The 23,779-nt window shown below is 35.7% G+C and overlaps 1 protein-coding gene across 1 annotated transcript; it reads right to left on the bottom strand.

Annotated features, from left to right (window-relative positions):
• Positions 1-5,963: 5,963 nt before the first annotated feature.
• LOC131874092 (uncharacterized) lies at positions 5,964-22,089 on the bottom strand. Its single transcript, XM_059217332.1, has 4 exons — positions 21,893-22,089; positions 21,667-21,806; positions 7,855-8,025; positions 5,964-6,226 (listed from the first exon to the last, which is right to left on the bottom strand). The coding sequence occupies exons 1-4, from the start codon at positions 22,087-22,089 to the stop codon at positions 5,964-5,966; spliced, it is 771 nt and encodes a 256-aa protein (XP_059073315.1).
• Between the last annotated feature and the right edge of the window lie 1,690 nt (positions 22,090-23,779).

Below are 23,779 nucleotides of genomic sequence, written 5' to 3'. Positions count from 1 at the left end.
ACACCAAAGAAGAAACCGACACCCAAGAAGAAGAAAAGGATAAATAAAGACTTGGGCCCTCTTGATATACTGCTAAATGAAATCATAGAGGAAGGTAAACTCAAGAACATAGAGAAAATATATGACACTCTAACAGCTGAAGAGAAAGAACAAGTTGAAAATAGTGTTATATTGCACATGGATATGTACAAGAAATTTCTGATGGAAGTAGTCAATGAAATAGTAGATGAATTATTCAAAAGATTAGAGGCAAGAAGATAGGCAGTGATAGAATTGGATAAGAAAATAAAAATTGAAAAGTTACTTGTTGTATATCCGGTAAACTCTCCACAATAAATTGATGACTTGATTGCAAAGGCCAACCGGTCAGTATTCTCTACTGCACACCGACATATTTCACTAATGGTAGGAAGAGTTAATGAAGTGACAGAGGAAATAGAAAATGGATGGGATATATTCCTGGTTGAGAAAGAAAAGCAGGAAGAATACAGGAACCCCAAGCCTATCTTAGTCTATCAGAAAGATAGAGATAAGGGTAAAGGAAAAGTTGGTGGACCACCAAGTATCAAGGTTAGAGACAACTTACCCCCACCTTCTTTAAATACTCCACCGGTAAAATCAACAACTAATGAAGATCAACCGGCAACCGAGAGTATGGATGTAGAGGATAATAATCCTAATCCTAAAGTCCTATATACTATGAATGTTGATACTCAGAAGATCAACATAGTATTAGACAAAGATACAACAGAAGAGTCAGATATGGCTAGTGAGCCTCCTGTGATTGAGGAAACTGATAAACCAGCAAAAAATAAAGAGCAAAAGGCAGAGACTGAGACACAGACTAAGGAAATGAAACCTACACAGAAACAAACAAAGAAAAAGGCTCTAGAACAACAACAAACGGAACAGGTACATAAGGAAACAGTGCCACCGGCAACTAGTGAAGTAGGAAAACCAGTGCTTAAAGAAATGCAGACACAAACTGACCTACCAGAGGTCAATACAAGCTTGGTTACTTCCACCGGTACTCAGATTGTTGGATCATAATCAGGATACAAATCAACAAATGTGACTGAGGTACTACTTGATTCTATCAAGAAAATAACTGATTGCAGCTCACAGGCTTACAAAGCAATTGATGATACCATACCAATTTTGAAGGTAATTGCACCTAACTGTAATATAGATAACAAAGATTCTTTAGGACAATTGGATACACTGTTTAAATACATCTTAGAAAACATTGAGAAAATAAAGGAAGATTCAGTAAAGGATAAGGTAGAAATTGAAAAACAGAAATTCTTTGATGAGCAAATAAAGAAGTGTAATAGAGATTTTGACACACTTCTATCAGAACTATGTAATTTGTTGAAAGAATACAAAAATCTGTATAAAGATACCTGTAAAACAAACTTTTTGACTGTAGATATTGACAAGAAAATGAGCAAGGTACAGGATGAGATCAATAAACTTGCAGATAGTTTTGTCAACTCACCTGATACACTATCAATTTTTGAAGAGAAGATAACAAATTTTGAGGAAGAACTACTCAAATTGGAAAGAGAGAAAGAAAGGATAATAAATAAGGCAAAACATTTGAGATCTAAACCAAGTCCAAGATTGGACTATCTAGCATCTCTGCGGAAGGAAATTTCTGAGGCACTAATACAGGGAAGCAAAACACCGGCAGAGCACTTGCAACATCTCACCGGTACAGTGAAGAGAATAGAGACAACAATAAAGTATAGCAAGAAGTTTATGGATGGTATAAACTTGATTTTCGGAGATCTTTTTCAAATCATAACTACCTAGCTACAAGGTTGAGTTTATGGATAGTTGAAACTGCCAACTCTACTGACATCTTGACAACCTTTGTCATTGATGCCAAAAGGGGAGTAGTGGGATGAGAAAATTCAAATCACAGAATAGGAATCATATGCTTAGGGGGAGCACACACATTTTTGGTAATATTTTTGGACTACACATTTTTGGATACTTTTTTGAAATTTCTCATGAGTGTTGCCATCAATGCCAAAGGGGGAGATTGTTGGCATATGCACACTCCAATGAGACATTGTATGTGATTGAAGGTTTTGTTAGGATGGCAACCTTGCAATCCTATGGCACCGACAAAGGCATTATACTGGCATCAACAAATCACACTCTACACTAGCACTTAGGACACCAGCACCGACACAGAAGAAAGGAAGTATACCGACACAGAGGCCGACAGGATTTTGTTATATTATATTTTGATTATTATTGTAAAAATGTGTAAGCCAACTTGGCAAATTGTAAAATGACTCTTATCTATAAAAGAGATCATTGTAGACATTTGAGTGATGTGATGGAGAAGCATTAAGGAAAATATTAAGTAGACCTAATATGCAAAATATAGGTCAAGAGGTATATGTAAAGAACAGAGTAGGAACTGGTACTGAATTTGCCATAGAAGATGCTATTGTAAAGCAGTACAAGATATTGGATTTGTATAATCCTTATTGTAAGTCAGTGTGACTTCCCATTGAGCAATGAGCTCTAGGCAGTTGGCCTTCCTGCATGTGTAGGCCCCTATTGTAAGTAATATTTTCTTATTGGCCAATGAGTGAATATTGTGGGTCACAAATTCCACTGAGGTTTTTCCCACACTAGGTTTCGTCGTTAACATCTTGTGTTATGGTGTGTTTTTCATTTGGATGTTCTTGATTCTATTTATTGCATTATTTCTTGCATACCGGTACACTGTTGTATTATGTTCTACATGTTTTAAGCTAAGAAATTCTAATTACTGGTCAGATACTGATTCACCCCCCCCTCTCAGTATCTGTGGGATCCTTAACACATACTCATTCACAAAATTTACCCAAAAGTCTTATAAATCAGGTACATGTAAAAAATTATCATTGCAAATCCTTTTGTATCAAATTCAGTGCGGGGGGAATAAAACTGAAAATTGAACCTTTTGATCTCTAATTTAAAATTCAAAGCATCTAAGACACCGCTACAAGTCTAGTATGTGAGCTCAATGGGAAAGGAAACCCCTATTTGGTGTTCTTCCCCATATTTCTTATCTATATGAGCCAATTGCCTGCAAACTTTAATTAATACTTGTGTGTCAAAGGAATATCTTGGCAATTTTTAGGGTTCTCCTTCAAAGCCACCAACCCTCACATAAGTGAACCTGGAGAACTGAGTATAGAAGCTACCACATATATTTATAAACTGCATAGCTTCCTCAATCAATCTCTTATGAACAACTCCTTTTAATTCAAATACTAACCTGCCTAGAAAAATATTGTGAACCTTATAATAATTTTTAGTAACCCTATGTTGTTGCAAATGTGGGTTATACAGACCTACCCATTGATGAGTAAAAGATAAATATAATATGAGGTAGGATCACATATAGAAGTTTTTGTTCAGAAAACAACTTAAACCCTCATGCATTCTTTCTGCAATTAACTTTTCCCAATCTATGTATCTCTTGTCAACAAAAATGTCTTGAATAAAGAAATACATCCAATCCTCCCAATAAAAGGCTATCTGATTTCCCCGCATTTTATGTAATAAAATGACTATGTCCCTTAATTCCTAAATGAGATGCTCTCGGGTTAATGGCCTTGGCAGTCTTGAACCCCCCTTTTGAAATTTTAATAACCAATTTCTTGCAATGACACTCCTATAACATGACTTCTTCTCATAGAAAAGCCCTTGCAACTTGCATACTGTCCAGTCCTCGTATTACTCTCTCTCTAGTATTTTCATTACAGCTGAAACAACCTCCCAATTAATTGCATGTAAAACCTTACCCTTTGCATCTCTTACACACCTCTCTACAGGATCATATCTGCTCATACATTCCAAAACTACTTCTGCACATGACACAATGGGAGGAAATGCAATAACTTCTATCAACCCACTACCTGAAATTTTCTGCATCAAAGGGGAACTAGCAGAATTTTGCATTCTTTCATGGAATTCATTTAAACCTACTAATGATATAAAAGTATCTCCTATGTCACGCAAGGAACTAACTAGCCAAGAATTTTGATCTACTTGAGGTACTTTTGAACTCATTTTTTCTTTACAATTAGAAAATACAGAGCAGGAAGAATTGACTAAACTGACTGAAGTATCAAATAACACTTTCAATTCATGAAAACCAACAAGAAAAGAGGAATAACTTGCACTCACCTTTCATGTAGAACTAAGAATTCAAAGAGTCAGGAGCAAGAAATGTAACCTGCATTAACCTTCTACTTACCAAATTGGGCAAATTATAAAGGGAAGTAACTTGTTTCAAATAAAACAAATCTTAGGGACTAGCCTAAAATATGGGTCGCACGATCTGTCATGATTTGAAAACTGCATACTCATCCATGCCAAATCATGCTAAAAAGATCAAGTTTTGATAGTTTATTAATAGAAAGGCTTTTCTCCTCCACATCCTTTACTTGAAATGATTATTTGGAATGATTATTCCCAAGTATTGATTCACATCACAATTCATTTTCTCGAGTTTCATTTTTTAAATCTAGAATATTCCCTCTATACCGACACTTGTTCACTCTATCTCCAAAATGATCAATCCTCAAAGTTTGAACCTTGAACCCTTCAAAAATAAGTTCAAAGGTTCAAGCTCAAAATAGTATTAGTGCAAAACACACGAACATGAAGCTTACCCATTATAAAACATGACTTACGCGAGACGTGCATTAACATGTTGAACCTTGAACCTTGAACCACTCCAAAGGTTCACGGTTCAAGTTCAATGAACTATGACCACCAAGACCTTTAACACCTTTTTTTTTTAAAAAGCCACTATTTAACATACTGCACTTGAAATTGAACCTTGAACCTTGAAACGGTTCAAGTGAGAGGTTCAGCTCAAGAAAAATTGCAAAGGGTAAAAATTTAAAGAACGTGAAAAGACAAAAAATACAAGAGCGGACTAACATTGGCTCTAACTAGGGACTGGGACCACCTAGGACCAAGACATGAACTCAGAATCTCTGGTTTTGCAAACACACTTACAGAAAAAGAGAACCGAAAAACACATCAAAACAAAATAAATGCCTAAGTACCCAACAAAAACTTATATATAAGATGGACAAGGGACTCCTGCTCACAATTTATATAATTTCAAATCCTATCCATTATAAGACAAGGGAAGAGAAATACCATCCTGATATGCAAGTTTGAATAAATTTGGCCCCTTTACCTCATGAATCAAGAATGGTCCTTTCCAAAGCAATTCAAACTTTGTATGTGTCTGTTTGGGCTCCCTTCTTCTGTCCCAGAGTAATACTTGATCACCTAGCATGAATTTGTGTGGTGTGGCCCAGTTGTCAAATATTTTATTCACCCTCATCTAGTGCTCTTTTATCCGGTCCACTAATTTATCTCTTTCTTCATCAATCCTCATCAAATTCATAATCCGTTTTTCCAGAGAATTCTGAAAATAAGCATCCTCAATGATAGTTTGTAACTTTGTAGCTACAAGTTCCAAAGGAAGTGCTACCTAAGCCCCTATACCATAGACCAGTTCAAACGGTGACATTCCAATAGCCCTCTTTGACGATGTATGATCAACCCAAAGAGCTTCATATATAGTTTTTTATGCCAATCTTTAAAGTTTTCACTCACTAATTTTTTCATGATGTTTATAAGGTTTTTATTGTTGGATTCAGCTTGACTGTTTCCCTGAGGATAATAATTAGAAGTGTGAGTGAGGGAGATCCCATGATCATAGAAGAATAATGAAATCTCAATAGATGAGAAATTAGTAGCATTATCAGCCATAATTTTTAGCGGACCTCCAAATTGAACCAAGATATTCTCTTTCAGAAAGTTATAAACAACCTCCGAAGATGTCTTCTATACTGGAATGGCTTCAATCCATTTAGTAAAATAGTTTGTAGCTATCAGTATCTGTGTATGTCTTGCACTTGAAGTAGGTGTCAAGGGCCTATAAAATCCAAACCCCATTGTTTGAAGGGTTCATCAACAACCCAGGGTCGGAGTGGTAATGCTGCAATTTGTGGCTTACCTGTGAACAACTTACATTTCTCACACTTCGCTACCCATGCATACACATCCCTGAACATCCATGGCCAATAATAACAATTCCTCAAAATCTTGTAAGCAGTCACTATTGATGAGAAATGGTCGCCATAGGCTTCGTCATGAAATGTTTTCAACAGAGACTCTTGGAGCGATTTATCTACACAGCACAAGAAGGTTCCATCTAGTCCCCTCTTATATAATACATCATTAAAAATGACATATTTAGTAGCTTTTAATCTCAAGTTCCTCTTCTCCTTTGAAGAAAGATGTTCAAGGCAATCTCCATATGTCAAGAAGTAAGAAACATCTATAAACCAGGAATCCTAAAGGCCAACAAACAAGACTAAGGGAAATTCCTCTATCACTCCCTCTTTACTCTCAGCAATTAGCTTGCGCAAACCCTGCCCTCTTACCAATTTTGTGGGCTTAATATCTAAATTGAACTCTTGAATTTTCGACACCTAGGAGGCTCTATTATTCATTCATGTCTTGTTGTGTCAATATGATCTTGACTGCGGAATGAGGCACATAAATAATTGCATGGGAATGAAGAATATAATACCTAAACTACTTTACGGCCTTCAGAACCGCATATGATTTCTTTTCCATTATTGAATGCTTCAATTCATTCTTTTTTAATGGTACACTCATAAATGATATTGGGACTTCTTCATTATCCTCATTCTTGTATAATTAAATTCCTAACATAGTGTGCTCTGAGGCATAATAGTAGATAATAAAATCCTTACTAAAATTAGGATTAACTAGAATAGGTGCATGACCAATAGCATTCTTTATTGATTCAAACGCAAGCTTGTTTCTCACTCATCAAATTCACAATATACCTGGTAGTCTCTACAAAATTTGGGATGAACCTACTTAGAAAATTTACCTATTCGAAGAAGGATCTAATGACATTCCTACTTGATGGTAGAATTAGCTATTGAATTGTTCTTATCCTTTCAGGATTTATTTTCACCCCTTCCTTAGAAATAATATGACCAAGCAACTTACCCTCTGTGACTCTAAACACTGATTTATTCAGGTTTAAGGATACTCCATGCTCACAACACCTCTATAACACTTGTCTCTCATCTCACACGTGATGTTTTCTTCTTTTTGAGAAAACTGTTAAGTCATTTAGATACACAACAATGATCTTATCCTTTAAATGACCAAAGGACAAATCCGTAGCATGCTGAAATGTCGATCCTACATTAATAAAACCAAATAGCATTTGGTTATAAGCAAATGTACACTAGGAAGTAATAAAGGCAGTTTTATGATGATCACTTTCCTAAACATTGATCTAATTATAACTTGAAAATCCATCATGCATGGACATCATCTCTAATCCTGAAACTATTTTTAGAATGTGGTCCATGGTTGGTAATCAATAGTTATCTTTTAGGCTAGCTTGATTTAGATTTCAAAAATCTACACAAATCCTTATTTCTCTAATTTTCTTTCTAACAAGTACAATATTAGCTATCCATGTAGAATGATGGATGGGGTATATAATCCTAGCCTCTAACATCTTATCTACTTGTTGAAATATAGCCTCAGCTACTTTTGGATTGAAGCTTCTAAGCTTTTGTCAGAAAGGACTTACTCCAAGTTTCAGAGGAATTTGATGCTGGAATTTTCCCTCTCTAAAGTTTTAAAGATCGTCAAAGCACCAAGCAAACATGTCCTTGAACTCCAACATGATACTAATGAACCTCCCCTTTTCTACAGGCATACAACATTTTCCCATTTTGATAAATTTAGGTTCATCCTCAGTACCGATGTTGATCTTCCTGTAGCCTAAAATATCCTGAACCTCAGGGGATTTATCACCTTTGTTCTTCTTGTAGGCGTCATGACGATCAAACAGACGCTCCAATGAAACCAACCCTTTAGGGATCTTGTTTCCTTTCAACTGCATAATTCCATCGGGCAACTCCTTGGCTTGTTCTGGTGAAAATTATTTGCACTCTGCATCTAAACCTTCAAAATATATGATAGAAAACATGTTTACACTTTGCATAAAATTATTGATTTTTTTGTCGTTTTCAAACACTTGCCAAAACTAAGAGTTGTCTGGGACACTAGGCTGATATATCAACTCTACCCTATAAATATCATCAATAAATTTGGGATACGGAACAAGTAAAGAAGCTAAGACTGCTAATGAATCTTATTTTGAATTCAATTCTCTAGGTATTGCCTCAATGGAAAATGCATCAAAATCTTCGATTTCGTCCCAAACTCTATTCGGATAGTGTTTCAATCTTTCATTTTTAACATTAAATAGCCCTCTGACATGTTTTACAATCAATTCAGCAGCTCCTTTGACTTGCATGATATTTACTCCTAGTCTCTTAGCTACAACTAAACCTAGCAACAAAGCCTCATACTTAGTTGTATTGTTGGTATTTTTGAATTCCAATTTAAAAGAGAAAGGAATATGATTGCTAGAAGGTGGAATTAACACTACCCCTACACCTGAACCTAATGTTGCACAACTACAATTAAACTTCATTAACCACAGGCTTTCCTCTCCTCTAGTTTGTGATGGATCTTCTCTTACCTCATTATCGGACAAAATCATGTAGTTTCCAAATTGACTATCATGATATATAATTTGAGCTCTTGGGTCGTCAGAAGGGAAAACAATGAATTTAGACTTTGGTTTAGGCTACAAAATGACTCACTATTTTCCAACAGGAATTATGGCTTGGGACCAATCCATTTTAATTTCACCTCCTATATCCCTATAGAATGTATGACTTAGTAACATACCATAGCTAGCTAGGATGTCAGCTATTAGAATAGTCAAGTTAATTATTTTTCTCAGGTGAGCGGCAAGAACTACTTGAGCATCCTTAATTTGTCCTAACAGAGGAATCTTCTTTGAATCCATAAAATAACATCTTCCAAAAGTTTTTGTCAAGGACAACCCTAATGCTTTAGCTACTACAGAAGGCATTATATTGTCAGACGCACCTGAATCTATAATACAATTATTTAACCTATGACCATTTATGAACAATGTTAGGTAAAAGGGTTCTGGTTTTGACTCTAGAGTAGACAAAGAATCATCTGTTTGGAGAGCAATTATTTTAGACAACTTTTCATGAACAACAAGGTGAATTAACTCATCACTGTGTGAGGTCAATGCGGTATTTACTGTTTGTTGTGTTCCATTAGCTTGTAGTACATTACTTCCTTTTATGAACTCAACAAGCCTATCTAGTTCTTTTGGGTTTAGCTTCAGGTACTCAACATGTGTAATTTGGATTTGAGAAGATTTGCAAAATTTAACAATATCAACAAACTTTCTTTTTCAACAGACCTTAAAAATGGAGGTTCCTACAGTTTTTGAATATTGTTATGAAATTTTGAAACCATCTCCTTACCTTTGAAATTCACAGCAGATGATGAAGGAGCACCCTGAGGTTTTACATTTTGTTGATTTCTTGTGAGCACATCACATGAAGGATCTCCTAAAGTAACCAAAATATCAACCCCTCTTTTTGAATCTGACTCATACTCTAGGAAGTGGATTTCAGAGTCGCCAGGTTGCTTTAAAGATTAGTCTTCACTCCACTCATTTGGGGTATCTTTAGAATTCATCAATTGTGCATAATGCATCATTTCAGGACAAGAACTACCCTCATGTTCATCAGTTAGATGAAAAACACACATACTCCCTTTAGGTGGTGGTGCCTCAATTTCTAATCTCTACTGAGCAGGGGGTAATTGCAAAGCCCTATTCCCAAAGCCCATAGACTGATTTGTATTTCTCCTACGTATATCTTGATAGGGAGATGGGTATGAAGTACTGTCTTTAGGTAATTGTCTTTTAAGGGTAATCACATAATTCATCAATCTTTGGATCATAGTATCAGAAGAAGTTGAAGGTTGGGCAGGGGAAGCTTGTACTTCTCTTTTCCATTTACCTACCATGATTAAATCATCTTCCAATTCAACTGCAAGGGTTTTGGTAGCTCTCAAATCTGAAACCCTTTGCCTGCGGATCAAGAAACCTATTTCTGAAGGCATAGAATTTATAAAGAAACACTTCAAATTATCATCAGAGGGTTTTTGATTAACAAGAATTTAATGCACAATTTTGTCAAATTTCACTACAAAGTCCCTCATAGACTCCAGAATATCTTTCTTTAGTTGGGCCAATTGAGCCAAGAGAGAGTGTTCATCCTCAACCACTTTGAATCTTGCCTCAATCCTTGTTCTCAAACTCTGCCAATTTATTATCATGATGTTTGGTAAGTGATAGAACCAACATGTTGCTACTCCAGTTAGTGTTTGGACAAACAATGTTACAACAACATACTCATGTTGAACAACTATTATCCCACAAGCCACACTGAATGCATTCAGGTGCTCATCAATGGTGATTTTTCCATCACCACTAAATTTTGGCAAGTGATTTCTAGCACCTTTGGGTAAGGGATTGAGATTTAAACCTAAGTTCAATGGACCTAAATCGCCCCCCTAAGGATTATTTACTGCCATTAGAAATATAATATTGAGCGAAAACAGGTTGATTATATTTGGTAAAGCAATACCATGCAAGGTTAGAGCTTGACACATTGAGGACACAAGGGATGATGGTGATGGGGAAGGATGCCTACTTCTTGCTCATCTTTGAGGTGAAAAAGTGGGTTGAAAATTGAGGTTTTGTAAATCCTGAAAGACACAATCAACTACCCACTCCCTTCTTTGTGACCTGGTATATCTTTTTGACTCCAATCTTGCAACAAGGCGACTAGTCTTATAATTCGACTCCCCAGCATAGTCACCAAAAATTTGTTGGTAAACAAATTTGTCCCTTTCAAGAAATTTATTTATTCTCTCTTAATAGATATGTAACTCATGTAAGCCCGATTATGAAAGTAAACAAATTACCAGCAGTTGGATAAATTAATTAGAACTCAACCTCTGCATTAGAGGGTAGCTCCTCATATAATTTGCAATAAATTTAGTACATAAATGAAATGTTGACACTTTTTACCAGAAAGTGTAGAAAGGCCTTAGCATTCATCCATCAATAAAAAATAATGCTTTCAAACTGAAAAAAAGAAAATATTTTGAAGGTTCAATTGACGTCATAGACTCTGATCTACACACATGTTCACCTAATAAATTCAAAGCATAACAAATGCATAATAGTATTGATGTCTAATCAATTCTCTCTCATTCCTCACAAGACAAGGGAGATTAGCACAACTCAATCCACATTGAATTTGTTAACAACTAATGGTAACCATGAATTGAAGAAAACATAGAAATGACTGAGCATAAATGATATCATGTTTCTAGCAAACTTCTCAGGAATTATTGCTATTCCTCAAACACCCAGATTTAAAGATAACACCATAACTTATATTAATCAATCAATCATTCCAGTTTCTAGCAATTCCTTAATGAAAAAACAAAAATATTATCTACTGTGCGAAAAATCACCATTTTTCCAACCTTTCTAGAGTCTCAAAAACATAGATATATAGCCACAACTTGGCCAATGGTTAAAATGGGAAACACGCAAAGATAACAACTTCCACCCCACAAAATCAGTGAAACCAACATCAAAATAAAATATTTTTTTCAACCAACAAGTAAAAGGATCTATCATCAATGGAAAATATTACTATGTAGTTGTGGTAACTTCTTATTTCTTTGAATCCGCATGAGCAGTGGAAAAGTGTTGAATTATTTTGTTATGAGGTAATCCCACATGTTCCATTCATTGCTTCCAGACTTGTTTTTCCTTCTGAACCTATGCAACTTTGTTGGAGTAACTATCCAGATGTCTGATGCATAAAAATAGGAGTGATTCAATCTTAGCAATCACACTTAGGTCATCAGGAACTAAACCCTTAGCTTCTTTCACATAATTGATTTTTCCCTTAAATTATTTGGTTATAACCTCAACTGTCTCTAGGGTTCTTCCATCATCTTTCAAACATTTTATCCTAATGCCCATGAGTTCATTTCTCATGGAGGTTACTAACTCTGTGAGTTGATTTATCAGTTTCATGAAGTCCTCATAAGCCTATTTTATTAGAGAATTTCTCCATTCAATATTCTTCTAGCACACATACAAAATACTTTCATTCAAACCTACCACAGGTTTTTCAGCAAGAAACTTCATTACCCCATATTTTTGCACTTCTCGCATTTGTGCAGCTTTTGGTGTGCATTTAGCTTCTTCATTTTTCCAATTGATGATCTCGACTTCCAATTACTTCATGACTTGTATTGCCCCATTACATACTCTTCTTGAATTAACAAAGTATTATGCACCAAACTTGTGAATTCTTTCTAGCCACTCCATCATTATTTCTATGATCAACCTGCATTTCTGTATTTGTTTCAGAGTCTTCTAATTTGTAAGAGACTTAGGATTGAAAGACATTGGAAGTTGTGATAAGGGTTGAGGATTTGGATCATTGATTGCCTCAATATACTCTGCCATCCGCTGTAACATCTCATTCATCTGATGTTTATCCTTCTTATTTTTCTAGGTCCTGGTTATGATTTTCTTTGTTGAAACTTCAAGATGAAGCACATCTGTAGCTCGAGAGGCAATTCCAATTTTAATCCTTTCAACAGAAAAGTCTTGAGCTATAGGGCTTAATGGATGCGCTATCTCTGCAATCTAGTTCCCATTATCTACATCAAAATCAATCTTTGACATGTTTCTTGACTTCTTTTCCTTAGGATTTTTCCCAGGAACTTACTAACCATATCTTCAACTGGAATGAAGGATGGAACAATATTTCTCTTCTTGTTACTTAACATGTTTTCTAAGCATATTGGTCCTGAAGGAACTTGAGGCCTACCTAGGTTAGTTTTAGTTTCTTTACATCCCTGACTACCATAATAGTAACTTCATTTTGGGCTTCCTGTTCCTACTGATTATTACCCTCATCGGCTAGACCTTGTCACTCTTTGATTGGATCAATTGAAGTAGCATCCATCTCAAGATCAACTACTACAGTATCAATAGGCAAGGAATGTCTTTTGCCTCTTGTTCTTGAGCAGGTTACTCTAACAAAAGTTGTCTCCTCTTTGGTTTGCACTGTCTTCACTCGCTATCCTCTTTTTCCCTATTTTTGTGAACCTACAGCACAAGATGGGTCAAGAGAATTAGATACCAAGACCTCAGTGGGTGAGGTTGAATCTTTCCTTGAGCTTCTACTTGGTCTTCGATTTTTAAGCCACTTCTTTGTTCTTCGAATGACCAAGATTGTCCTAGTTTGAATCTATTCTTTCTCATCCTTTGTCTAGTCAACCTCTGGTATTACCATTGGCTTCCTATCATCAACAAATTTGGAATCAAGAAAATCATTTTCATCATCCACAATATTTGCAGTGTTCTTCTTTAGACCATAATCCCAAATTTGCTTCAGTGTGATTATCAGGTGAGCTCTTTTTCGGACATCATACTCATCCACACAATCTGTCCATAAGTCTTCTAAATTAGTTACATGTAAAAAATTCTCCCTTAGTGTAAAGTGTGTCATTGCAAATCATTTAGTATCAAAGTTAGTGTAGGGAAAATACAATTGAAAATTGAACCTTTTGAACTCTAATTCTGAATTCAAAGCATCTGAGACACTGCTACTAGTGTAGTATGTGAGCTCAATGGGAAAGGAAACCCTTGTTTGGTGTTCTTCTCCATATTTCTTATCTATATGAGCCAATTGCTTGCAAACTTCAATTAATACTTGTCTATCAAAGGCATATCTCGACAATTTGTAGGGTTCTCCTTCAAAGCTACTAACCCTCAAATAAGTGAACCTAGAGAACTGAATATAGAAGCTGCCATATATATTTATAAAATGCATAGCTTGCTTAGTCAATCTCTTATGAACATCCCCTTTTAATTCAAATACTAACATGCCCAGGAAAATATTTTGAACCTTAGAATAATTTTTAGTAACCCTATGTTGTTGCAAATGCGGGTGATATTCATATATCTTCATATCATTCTGCCAAGTTTCATGATACAGACCTACCCATTGATGAGTACAAGCTAAATAGTATATGAGGTAGGATGACATATAGAATTTTTTGTTCCCAAAACAACTTAAACCCTCATGCATTCTTTTTGCAATTAATTTTGCCCAGTCTATGTATCTCTTGTTACCAAAAATGACCTGAATAAAGAAGTACATCCAATCCTACCAATAAAAGGTTATCTCATTTCCCCACATTCTATGTAATAAAATGACTATGTCCCTTACCTCCTGAATCAAATGCTCTCAATTTAATGGGCTTGGCAGTCTTGAACCCCCCTTTTGAAATTTTAATAACCAATTTATTGCAATGACACTCCTATAACATGAGTTCTTCTTAGAGAAAAGCCCTTGTGACTTGCATACCATCCAATCCTTGTATTTCTTTCTCTCTGGTATTTTCATTATGACTGAAACAACCTCCTGATTAATTGAAAGCAAAACCTTACCCCCTACATCTCTTACACACATCTCTACAGGATCATATATGTTCATACATTCCAAAACTACTTCTGGACATGACACCACGGGAGGAAATACAACAACTTCGATCAACCCACTACCTGAAATTTTCTGCATCAAAGGGGAACTAGCAGAATTTTGCATTCTTTCATGGAATTAATTTAAATCTACTGATGGCATAAAAGTATCTCCTATGTCAGGCAGGGAACTAACTAGCCAAGAATTTTGATCTACTCGAGGTACTTTCGATCTCATTTTAGTTATATAATTAGAAAATGCAGAGCAATAAGAATTGATTGAACCAACTGAAGTATCAAATAACACTTTCAATTCATGAAAAACAACAAGAAAAGAGGAAGAACTTGCACTCACCTTTCATGCAGAAGTGAGAATTGACAGAGTCGAGACAAAGAAATGTTGCTTGCATTAACTTTCTACTTACCAAATTGGGCAAATAATAAAGGGAAGTAACTTGTTTTAAATAAAACAAATGTTAGGGACTGGCCTTAAATATTGGTCACACGATCTTTCATGATTTGAAAATGGCATACTCATATGTGCCAAATCATGCTGAAAAGATCAAGTTCTGATAGTTTATTAATAACAAGTCTTTTCTCCTCCACATCCTTTACTTGAATTGATTATTTGGAATGATTATTCCCAAGTACGGATTCACATCACAATTCATTTTCTCAAGGTTCATCTTTTAAATCCATAATATTCCCTATATGTTGACACTTATTCACTTTATCTCCAAAGTCATTTATCCTCAAAGTTTGAACCTTGAACCTTGAACCCTTCGAAAATAAGTCCAAAGGTTCAAGTTCAAAATAGTATTAGTGCAAAACATGCGAACATGAAGCTTACCCATTATAAAACATGACTTACGTGAGACTTTCTTTAGCATGTTGAACCTTGAAGCTTGAACCACTCCAATGGTTCATGGTTCAAGTTCAATGAACTATGACCACCAAGACCTTTAACACCTTTTTTTAAAACAAAGCCACTATGTCACATACCGCACTTGAACTTGAACCTTGAACCTTGAAATGGTTCAAGTGAGAGGTTGAGTTCAATAAAAATTGCAAAGGGGAAAAATTTAAAGAACGCGAAAAGACAAAAAATATAAGAGTGGACTAACACCCAACAAATATGAGGTAAAGCCAATCTCCATAACAGAATTATAGACTTAATCCTTGAGGGGTGATGCCATGAATTAAAAACATCTTGGACAGATTCCAGAAAGACCCAACTGATATTGAAGTAATCCAGACATCTAGCCCAGATGTTAGCAGAGAAGGGACAATAGAAGAACAAATGATTAATGGTTTCCTCATTCTACATACAAAGAAGACAAACACTAGGCATACAAAATCCTCTAGTTTTGAGATTATCAATAGTCAAAATTTAATTTTGAAGGACAGTCCAAAAAAAAATATTAATTTTAGGAATTAGGCCTTTTACCCAAGCCTTAGCCCAACAAGGACTCTCCAGATTAGAGAACTGTTGATTATAGAGAGAGGCAACAAAAAAATTTACCATTTGTAGTAAGTTTCTAGATTAGCTGGTCATCATCATCCACCACCACCATGGAATTCATAATTTTGTTCAGATTACCAAGGGAGGGATCAACTGGGGATAATTCCTTCCACTGTCCAATATTCCAGTAGTCACCCAACATAGTAACATATTTTTCCTTACACTGATCCTAAAACATTCCCCAATCAAGACTATCACTCAACGGGGAGTCAAACAACCAAGAGTCTTCCCAGAATTTAATGAGATTCCCTTTCCCCACCTTCCATTTCACAGCTTTAGCAATTAGATCTCTAGTTCTTGTAATATTTTTCCAGATGTTAGAACCAATCAAGATATCTTCAACATTGATGAAACTTTGAAGGGTTGGTAATTGTCTTTTATACTTATTTTCCCATATCAATTTCCATTCTCCCTCAGTTTTATAACCTCTCCATATCTGCTTAGCCATGAGAAACTCATTCATGTCTCTGATTATTCTAAGGCCTAGTCCTCCCTTTCTTATAGGTTTACAAACCTTATCCCACGCAATCAAATTCATTCTCTTCTTTTCCTCAACCTCTGTCCACAGAAAAGTTCTTTGAATTTTTTCAATAGCCTCTACAAACTTGGCAGGGATTCTAAAAATACTGATGGCATAAAGAGGAATACACTGAAAAGTAGATTTCAAAAGTTGGACCTTACCAGCTTCGCTGAGTAGTGAGCCTTTCCATCTAGCTAACTTCCTATGAAATTTATCCACAAGAGCACCCCATAAAGTATCAGGTGGAACTTGACATAAAGGGAGCCCAAGATAGGAAGTAGGAAGATTCCCCAATTAGCATCCCAAAATGTTACTAATCTTTATTTGTCTTCTTTTTAGAGTGTTTATGAAATAGACAAAACTTTTAGTCCAATTTATCAATTGACCAGTAGCTATCCCATAATTGTCCAAAGCTTTCTTTAAGCTCCTATAATCTTTCATTGAAGATTTCATTGAAGGTTTCAACCCACAAAACTCTCCCTTCTCAACAAGTTTACCAATAAATCTTCCCAAATATTCCACCATGATAATGAAAAGAACTGGGGATAGAGGATCCCACTGTCTAAGACCCCTTGAGGATTTGAAAAAGGGGGAAGGAGACCCCTTGATCAAAATAGAAAAAGAAGAAGAGGACACCAATTGCATAATAAGACAGATACTTCTAGAGGAGAAACCAAAAGCAGAGAGAAAATCCATCATAAAGCCCCAGTCAACTCTATCATAGGCTTTAGATAAGTCAAGCTTCAAAAGAAGCCTTCTTTTTTATCACTAGAGAGAGGGTGAATGTTTTCATGGACCATGATTATCAAATCCAAAATTTGTCTTCTTGGGACAAAGCCACTTTGTTAGGGAGAAATGATAGAGGGGAGCAGAGTCAAGATTCTAGAGGTCAAAACCTTTGAGATGATCTTGTACAAAGAGTTGCATAGACTGATAAGTCTAAAAAGATCCATGGAATCAACACCCATCTTTTTGGGAATAAGAGCAATGAAAGTACCATTTATTTCTTTCAAAATTCTTCTCACACCAAAGAATTCTTTCACAACAATAGATATTGTTAGGTCCTCGGGACAATTGAGAGGTGGGGGGGAATCGGTTGTCCAACAAATTCAAACCCAAAACAACTTAACCAACTTTAATGCTTAATATAGGTAAACCAGTCTTTTATGCCTGTAGATAGTTTTATCAATTAATTACAGCACCGGTAAAGATTAATGCATGAAATAGAAACACAATAACATCCACAACACATAACACCAATATTTGTATGTGGAAACCCTGCAAGGGGGAAAACCACGGTGGGAAACCTTACCCACAATCAGATGATACTACTGTTGATAGTATGTGTATACAAATGGGATCTGCACATGTAGAAAGGCCAAGCGCCTAGAGCTCACTGCTCAAACACAAATAGGAGTCACACTGACTACAATTGGATGGTTAAATCCAATAAGGATGTACTACTCAAATTAGCATCTTTCTATGTTGGATTCAGTACCGGTGTAGTTCTAATTGACTTCACAAAAACCTTCTTTCAACCTTCAAATGATGTCTGCGTGTATAGCTTTGCTTATTCTCACATATACCTTCATACAATTTCTTTTCACATTCCACATTCAATCTTACAAATAAGATCTTACATTTATACCATAACCTAAGACCAATTTTATTAGGTCAACTCTAAAAGATATTACAATAAAATCAATTAACAAATAAAACAATGTCCGATGCAATAAACGATTCAACATGTTGGCTCAATGCAATTACTACATTAATAAATCCTCTCCATAGTGTGTCATGCTGATCTGGAATAGATAAGCTTGTCGGTTCTTATTCTAGACCTATTTTCCAGTAACAACAAATATGCAAATACGAAAGTGCCAATGAACAAATCTCCAAGACAAGGTGTCCAAATGATGTCTTAGACATAACCAGGTATTTTTCATATCATTCCAAGTGCCAGTGAACATTATATCATGCCAGTGTACCAGATACCGGTGACTGTGCATAAGTCACTTGCTTGCCAGTGAACATTTCCAATTCTTCAAAGTGCCAGAGTTGATAAGTGTTAGTAGGTGTTGACATCAATGACAAAACCATAGAAAAATACCAATAGATATATCATTTTCAACAATATGCCAATACATTTGAAAAAAGAACATAGGGAAACTATCCGGACCCGGGGCCTTGTTACCTTCAAAAGAGTTGACAACTTTTAGAATCTCATCATTGGATGGTATACCAGTAAGATAGAAATTATGATCAGCATCCAAGATAGAGGGGATACAGTCTGTAAGGTCCTCTTGAGCCTAAAGGTCTAGAATCTAATCCTTAGTCAAGAGGTTAGAGAAGAACTCCAAGACTGTCTTCCTCATAGAATCTTCATCTTCAATATTTCTACCATTGACTTTAAGTTGAGATATCCTATTGATGGCCTTGTGTTTCAAAGTGGACATATGAAATTATTTGGTATTTCTATCCCTTTCCTTCAACCAAATATTTCTCAACCTCCGTTTCCAAAAAGTTTCTTCTTTAGCTATAATGTCATGATATTTCATGAGAATATTGTCTTCAACCTCTCTAGAGACCTTGGTATAGCCATTATTCTGAATCTTATCCTGAATGTCTTTCAAATCTAAGAGAATGGTAGCTTTGGAAACAAATATGTTCCCAAAGGATTCCTTATTCCATCTTTTAACATTATCTTTGACAAACTTCAACTTTTTGACCACCTTCTACATAGCATTTCCTTCAATTATAACTTGCTACGATTCCTTAATTTTGCTTTCCCGATCCAGGTGTTTTGTCCACATTCTCTCAAATCTATAAGGGAAATGTCTTCTTCCCTTCTTGGCATTAGTCATAAAGGATATAGGAGAATGATCCGACCCGGCCCTAATATGAGCCGATAAAGAACAAAAATGAGAATTAAACCAATCCAAAGAAATTAAAGCTCTGTCGAGTCTAAACTAAATTAACTCTTCACCACTCCTTCTGTTGGTCTAGGTATATTTAACCACTTGTAAATCTAGATCATGGAGAGCATGATTAATGATGAACTCTACCAAATCCAATCTGTTGTCCAAATTGGTTTGGTTGCCTCCCTTTTTCTCATTTTTCCTCAAAGGGGTATTGAAATCCCCCATAATAATCCATCTATCTTCAGAAAACTTACTTCTAAACGAGGATAATCTTTTCTAGAAATCACTTCTACTAGTCTTGGTGTTAGGGGCATACACATTAGTCAGGACCCATGAATTACCCTCTTTCAAATGCTTAAATCTAATGCAAGCCAAGTTGTTATCTTGAATCAAGACGTCTCCTTTTACATTATTTTTATTCCAGAAAGTAGCAATACCCCTAGATGTGCCTTTTGAACTACCACCACTATCTCCTCCATTACTAAACATTTTCAAACATTCAGCCTTATCCTTAGGCATTTTGGTTTCCTGAATCAAAAAAATATCTGGCTTTTTGTCTCTAATCATACTTTCTATTATATCATGTTTGTGAGGATTATTCAATCCTTGAATATTCCAAGAGATAATATTCATAACTTTTTAGAAATACCTACCTCAAAGATGGTTCTTTGAGTCTCATCTTCTAAATTCTTGTTAGTTTCCATGGTCCTCTTCTTTGCATTTGAATATCTTCTAGGTGATGTATGTTGAGCTCCCACATCTTCTAGTCTGCTTCCGGTATTTCTGGTGGTTGTATTATTGTTATTGCTATTATTATTATTTTTTGTTCTTGTTCTTTCTTTTATCCTCCATTACTTCTTCCTCCTTCTGCTTTGTCCCACTCTTTCCCAGAGCCTTTTTTATATCTTCTTCATTTCCCCATCTTGGTTCATTTTCCTCTAGGAAAGTCATCTTGACCTAGGCTGGAGAGGCTAATGATATATTTGAGAGCCCTTGCTCAAAGATATTGTCAGGTTGACCATCTTCGATCCAACTTGCTCCATTTTCTGACTCAGAAGATTTTCCTACTGAGTTAAAATTGTCTCCCTCTTCCTTGTTGTCTTTGGATTGACTATCTCCCTTATCCATTTGAATACTATCTCGTTTCTCATTCTGAGCTAAATTTTGTTCTGTCATATCCTTTTGATTATTTTGATTGTTGACTTGTGACTTTCTTTCTCCATCATTAGAATCCTTTCCATTGTTCTCCTGCTCATTTTCCTATTGGGAGATCTTATCTTGCTCTCCCTTATTTATTTCATTTCCTAATTCCCTGGCTAATACCTCCTTGATCCTTTCGACCTGGGACTGTTTCTCCCAATCTGAACCATCAGAAGGAGAGTCTTTCAAAGATTTTTCAATCTTGGTGTTTGGGTTATTTTCCACCTTTTTCCAAACTTTAGTTTGGGTTTGAGTTTTGGCAACATTGCTTGGGCATTTTTAGCCTAGTTCCCAACTCTCTTATAGTGAAAACAAGCAAAAGGGATTGATTCATAAACAATATTCTGCATCCATTTCTCAAGTTTTGAATCTATCTCTATTTCCTCTGGCATATCCATCTCAGGCCCAACCCCTACACAGATTCTAGCATAAATGAGTCTTCTTCTAGATGTCATGACCAAGTCAATGGAAAGAAGCTCCCCAAAAGCATTGGCTATCCCAACAAACACATCTTCCTCCTAATATTCCATAGGAAGCCCATGTAGCTTTATCTAGACTGGTACTTGGACCACAAACTTATCATCCAGGCCCGCATTAGGGTACCATTTCTAGATATACATTAGATATTTACCTACCGACTAGGTTCCATTGCAAATGATTTGTCTGTGATCTTCCTCACATGAAAAAGAAAAGGAAAGACATCCTTTATTCATATTGACCACTTCAACCCATCCTTTCAAATTCTATTTTCTCTTGACAAATCCACGAACAACCTCAATGTTAGGTCTTGCCCCAAAGAATTTACCTATCAGGGTAGTTTCCATCTAAGGAATATTTTGATCTATAATTTGATCTGGAATGGAAATGGTAAACTTTCCTTGAGAAACATTTGATGTATTTTTAATCGGAGGCAAGGACAACTTACCTTTGGGTTTGATACCAAACAAAGAAGACCATTTACCAATAGGTCCGCTTGAATTGGGCCCCCCATCTAGGTTCCCCGAATTCAAAGGAGCCTCAAGATCCTTCCCATGAGATTCTATTCCCTCGATAGGGCTCCCTAAACTGCATGCCACTTGCTATCTTAATATTGCTTCAGGTTTTCCGCCCACCAAGTTTGAGTTTTGAACCTGACCGTTCACCTCTTCTACTTCAATCCTCTCCCCACATGATCTGGGTCCCTCGAATCCAAATGGGCATTGGGTTCCTTACCATCTAAACTCTCCCCCTCCAAAGGGCTCCCTGAATCGCCTGCTACAAGCTGTCTTGCTGCTAATCGAGTTCTCCCACCCAAAAAATTTGAATTTTTGGCCCGACCATTCCCCTTCTCCTCTTCACTCCTCTCCATCTATGTATCTAACTATCTTCCAATATTACATTGTTATACAAAGAAGTATCATTAGCATTTTTATTTAAATAATTCTATATCTAGGCCTAAAATAGTTTGGGCCATGATTGAGGTGAACTACAATCAAGAATAGAAAAAAAATGAGTTTAGTTTACTCTAATTTAGTTTCTTATCTAAAGTGACAAATGTAATATGTGATTGATAAGAAGTTATTAAAAATATTATTAATAAAAAGAAACTACTTAAAGGTTAATGTGACAAGGGACTTTTAATAGATGAGGTCTAACTTTAAAGGATTTCAAGGGTTATTACTGAGTTTAACTATTATATTAAATAAAACAAAGTATTTTTTAATAGAATAATTAATATCCTTAATGTTAGACATTGTTGCTAGTAGGATATGTTGTTTTCATTGATGTCAACATATTCCTATGATTTATTATTCTGGTGACTACAAGTTGGTTTATTAGGATCATGGTTTGATGTATGGAGTATTTCTAGTATCATTATATCTTTCCGTATTGGTTTTGGCGATCCGAGACACTTAATTGATCATATCATATGATCCAATTTGCAGTTTGTTTTTCTAATTAGTGATTTGTAGAGTTCAATATTTCATCTGGTATATTCCGGTGTGATTAGATCTTGAGCTAAAATTTTGGGAGATTGTTTTGGATGGTCTTGTGTATCTTCATGTCAGATGGTTTGTTATTTGGTGCTCCGCAAGTTATCTTTCTTCATGATAGATGTTGTGGTTTGAGTATTATTGAGTTTCAGATGTAGATCGATGAAGATTTGATATGTGGTGTTGGTACAACTATTATTGATGGCTCTAACATACTTTTTGGTGTTTCGTAATTGTGTCCTATTTGTTTTGGTGATCTGCATTGATCATTGTGCAAGTTCTTGGTGATTTTTCTGAATCGGTGATGATCTTCATGTTATGCAATATTCTTGGTGGTGTAGCGTGTTGCAGCTGATCTTGGTATGATTACCGATGGTGGTCAGCATTTGTAAATTTGATTTAGGTCCATGTTATGTCATGTATATTATTATATTGGTTCAGTGATCGATCTTTGTATCATGTAATATAATTTTGCAATTGTGAGTTGAGGGTTTAGCTAACCTTGTTGCCAAGGTTGATGAATTGTACAATTAGGTGATATAGTCATATAATTCAGGTATCAAGGTTGTGTCTCCATTATCAGAGAGTGGTGTATTTGCAAACAAGGGATTCATCCTTCAACATTGTGATTGAGTAGAGATTAAGTGTTGCAAAGAAGATAATCCTACTTAACCAAAACTATCATAAGGCATTTTCAGATGCTATTATTGTATTTCATTCATTCTGGATTGTAGTCTAAATCTTGTTGTAAGTTAGTGAGATTTCTTTGAGGGTTGTATCCTTCTGAGTTATTGTATCTTGAGTTGTATGCTCTAGGCAGTGTGCCTGAATGCTGGTACATTCCCCAATGTAATTATTTTCACATACTACTACAGAGTATCATCTTACTATGAGTAGGTTCCCACTGGTGTTTTTCCCTTAACCAGTTTTTCCACATCAAAATCTTGGTGCTGTGTGTTATTTTATCAATTTGCGTGTCTATGTTGTTGATGCATTTTGTCAGATTTGTATTTGTAGTTAAGTTTGATAATCCGATGAAAAATGATTCCTCCCCCTCTCAGTTTT

Source organism: Cryptomeria japonica, chromosome 3 (genome assembly GCF_030272615.1).
Source record: "Cryptomeria japonica chromosome 3, Sugi_1.0, whole genome shotgun sequence".
Classification (NCBI taxonomy): domain Eukaryota; kingdom Viridiplantae; phylum Streptophyta; class Pinopsida; order Cupressales; family Cupressaceae; genus Cryptomeria; species Cryptomeria japonica.
Note: the sequence above shows the minus strand (reverse complement) of the source record. Positions and strands in the feature narration are given on the sequence as shown.

Bases quoted from the DNA above. Each gene is read 5' to 3' on its own strand.
- LOC131874092 (XM_059217332.1), bottom strand. From the start codon at position 22,089: ATGGAGAGGAGTGAAGAGGAGAAGGGGAATGGTCGGGCCAAAAATTCA. The intron at 8,026-21,666 runs GTAAGTTGTCCT...AATTTTCACCAG, and splicing joins GTTTGGTATCAAACCCAAAG to AACAAGCCAAGGAGTTGCCC. The intron at 6,227-7,854 runs GTACTGAGGATG...TGTGCTGTGTAG, and splicing joins CTACAGGAAGATCAACATCG to ATAAATCGCTCCAAGAGTCT.